The 1,306-nt window shown below is 35.5% G+C and overlaps 1 protein-coding gene across 1 annotated transcript in view; it reads left to right on the forward strand.

The window, feature by feature from the left end:
• Positions 1 to 1,306, forward strand: part of LOC104780235 — a gene marked incomplete in the record, with an annotated part of 5,585 nt that overhangs the window by 2,110 nt on the left and 2,169 nt on the right. Inside the window, 3 exon segments of the mRNA XM_010504738.2 lie at positions 258 to 320; positions 682 to 757; positions 1,103 to 1,218. Of these exon segments, the coding sequence (XP_010503040.1) occupies positions 258 to 320; positions 682 to 757; positions 1,103 to 1,218 (255 nt within the window).

Consider the following 1,306-nt stretch of genomic DNA (forward strand, 5'->3'; position numbering starts at 1 on the left):
TCAACCCTATGAATTTTCTATGTCCTGAATGCTGACTACTGTGAACTTTTTATACAGTAATGGTGCACTGTTACAAGTTTTGACCGGAAGTTATTTTGCTGAGAAGATACCAAAGGTTAGGTTACTTGTGAGCTAAAATTTTCAATATCAGTAAAATCAGCAAAGATTAGATCACCAAGATATCAAAGGTTTGGTTACCTTTTTATTTGTCTTAATTCTAAGCAAGTGTGACAAATATGTTATATCTCTTCTGAAAGGTTAATGCCATCATTTCATTCAACAATAAATCAGCGACAGAGGCAGTTCCATATTTTGAGCAGGTAATATCACCATTGCTTATGACTAGTCTCTTAAGCGTTGCTTGGTTTAGAATGTGTATTAGTTAATTGTCATTGTTCTCCTACATTTTCCTATTTAAACCTTCACTATATGACTCCGAAAGAGATCCCAGGATACAAATAAAGTAGCTAAACGTTCTTATTTGCCAGATCTTGGGGCTGGGGCTATTATCTTCACAATATTGATTGATGTTCCGAATTTTGTTGCTATCTAATGCTTCTTGAACTGAATTGATTTTTCAATAATATGAAAGCCAATCTGATCCTGTAGTTTACAAATGGATGAACCAAACAAATGAGACTATGATTGCTTGTATCTTAGATTTCCTCTGTTCCTCTGCAGCTTGGTCCTCTCATCCAGCAGATGATGCCAGTCGTGGAAGCTTCTCCAGTATATGAAATGGCTCGAAATGCTTCAGGTGTTACTACTTACGCTATATAGTCTAATTCAAATATTCTCTCAAATAATCTATTGGTTAGAGCTTGCTAGTAGAAACAAGGTTCAGTCTTTTTTTTCTATTGAATCTTAGCAAAGAATGAATGAACTTCTCTAGTTAGTGTTCATATTGTCCTGTTTCACCCATCTTTAACCTGTTTAAGCTTGGATAGTGCGTCCTAATTTATCCAGGGATATGATTTTATGTTGACATAAGTTGGAGGACTATGCCTTTGACCTTTTCTGTATCATTTATGCACCAAAGAGACTTTTATGGTTCTTGTGAATCAAAAGAAGCTAATATCTTTGCACTTGTGCTCACTTACAGGTGATGTGCTGAAACTTTTACTTGACACAGCTGGGACAACGTTTCTAAATAACGATCAAGAAGCTCTGAAGTCATTTACTAATTTGGTGGATCAGTTGCCCTCAGTATTTGGTGAGGTATTTCTTCAGTAAAGACTTCTTGACTTTATATCGAAGAATGAGCTTTTGTAGTTCCCTTGTAATTAGCCAAGCCCTAGTAATAATT

Source organism: Camelina sativa, chromosome 4 (assembly GCF_000633955.1).
Source record: "Camelina sativa cultivar DH55 chromosome 4, Cs, whole genome shotgun sequence".
Taxonomy (NCBI): Eukaryota; Viridiplantae; Streptophyta; class Magnoliopsida; order Brassicales; family Brassicaceae; genus Camelina; species Camelina sativa.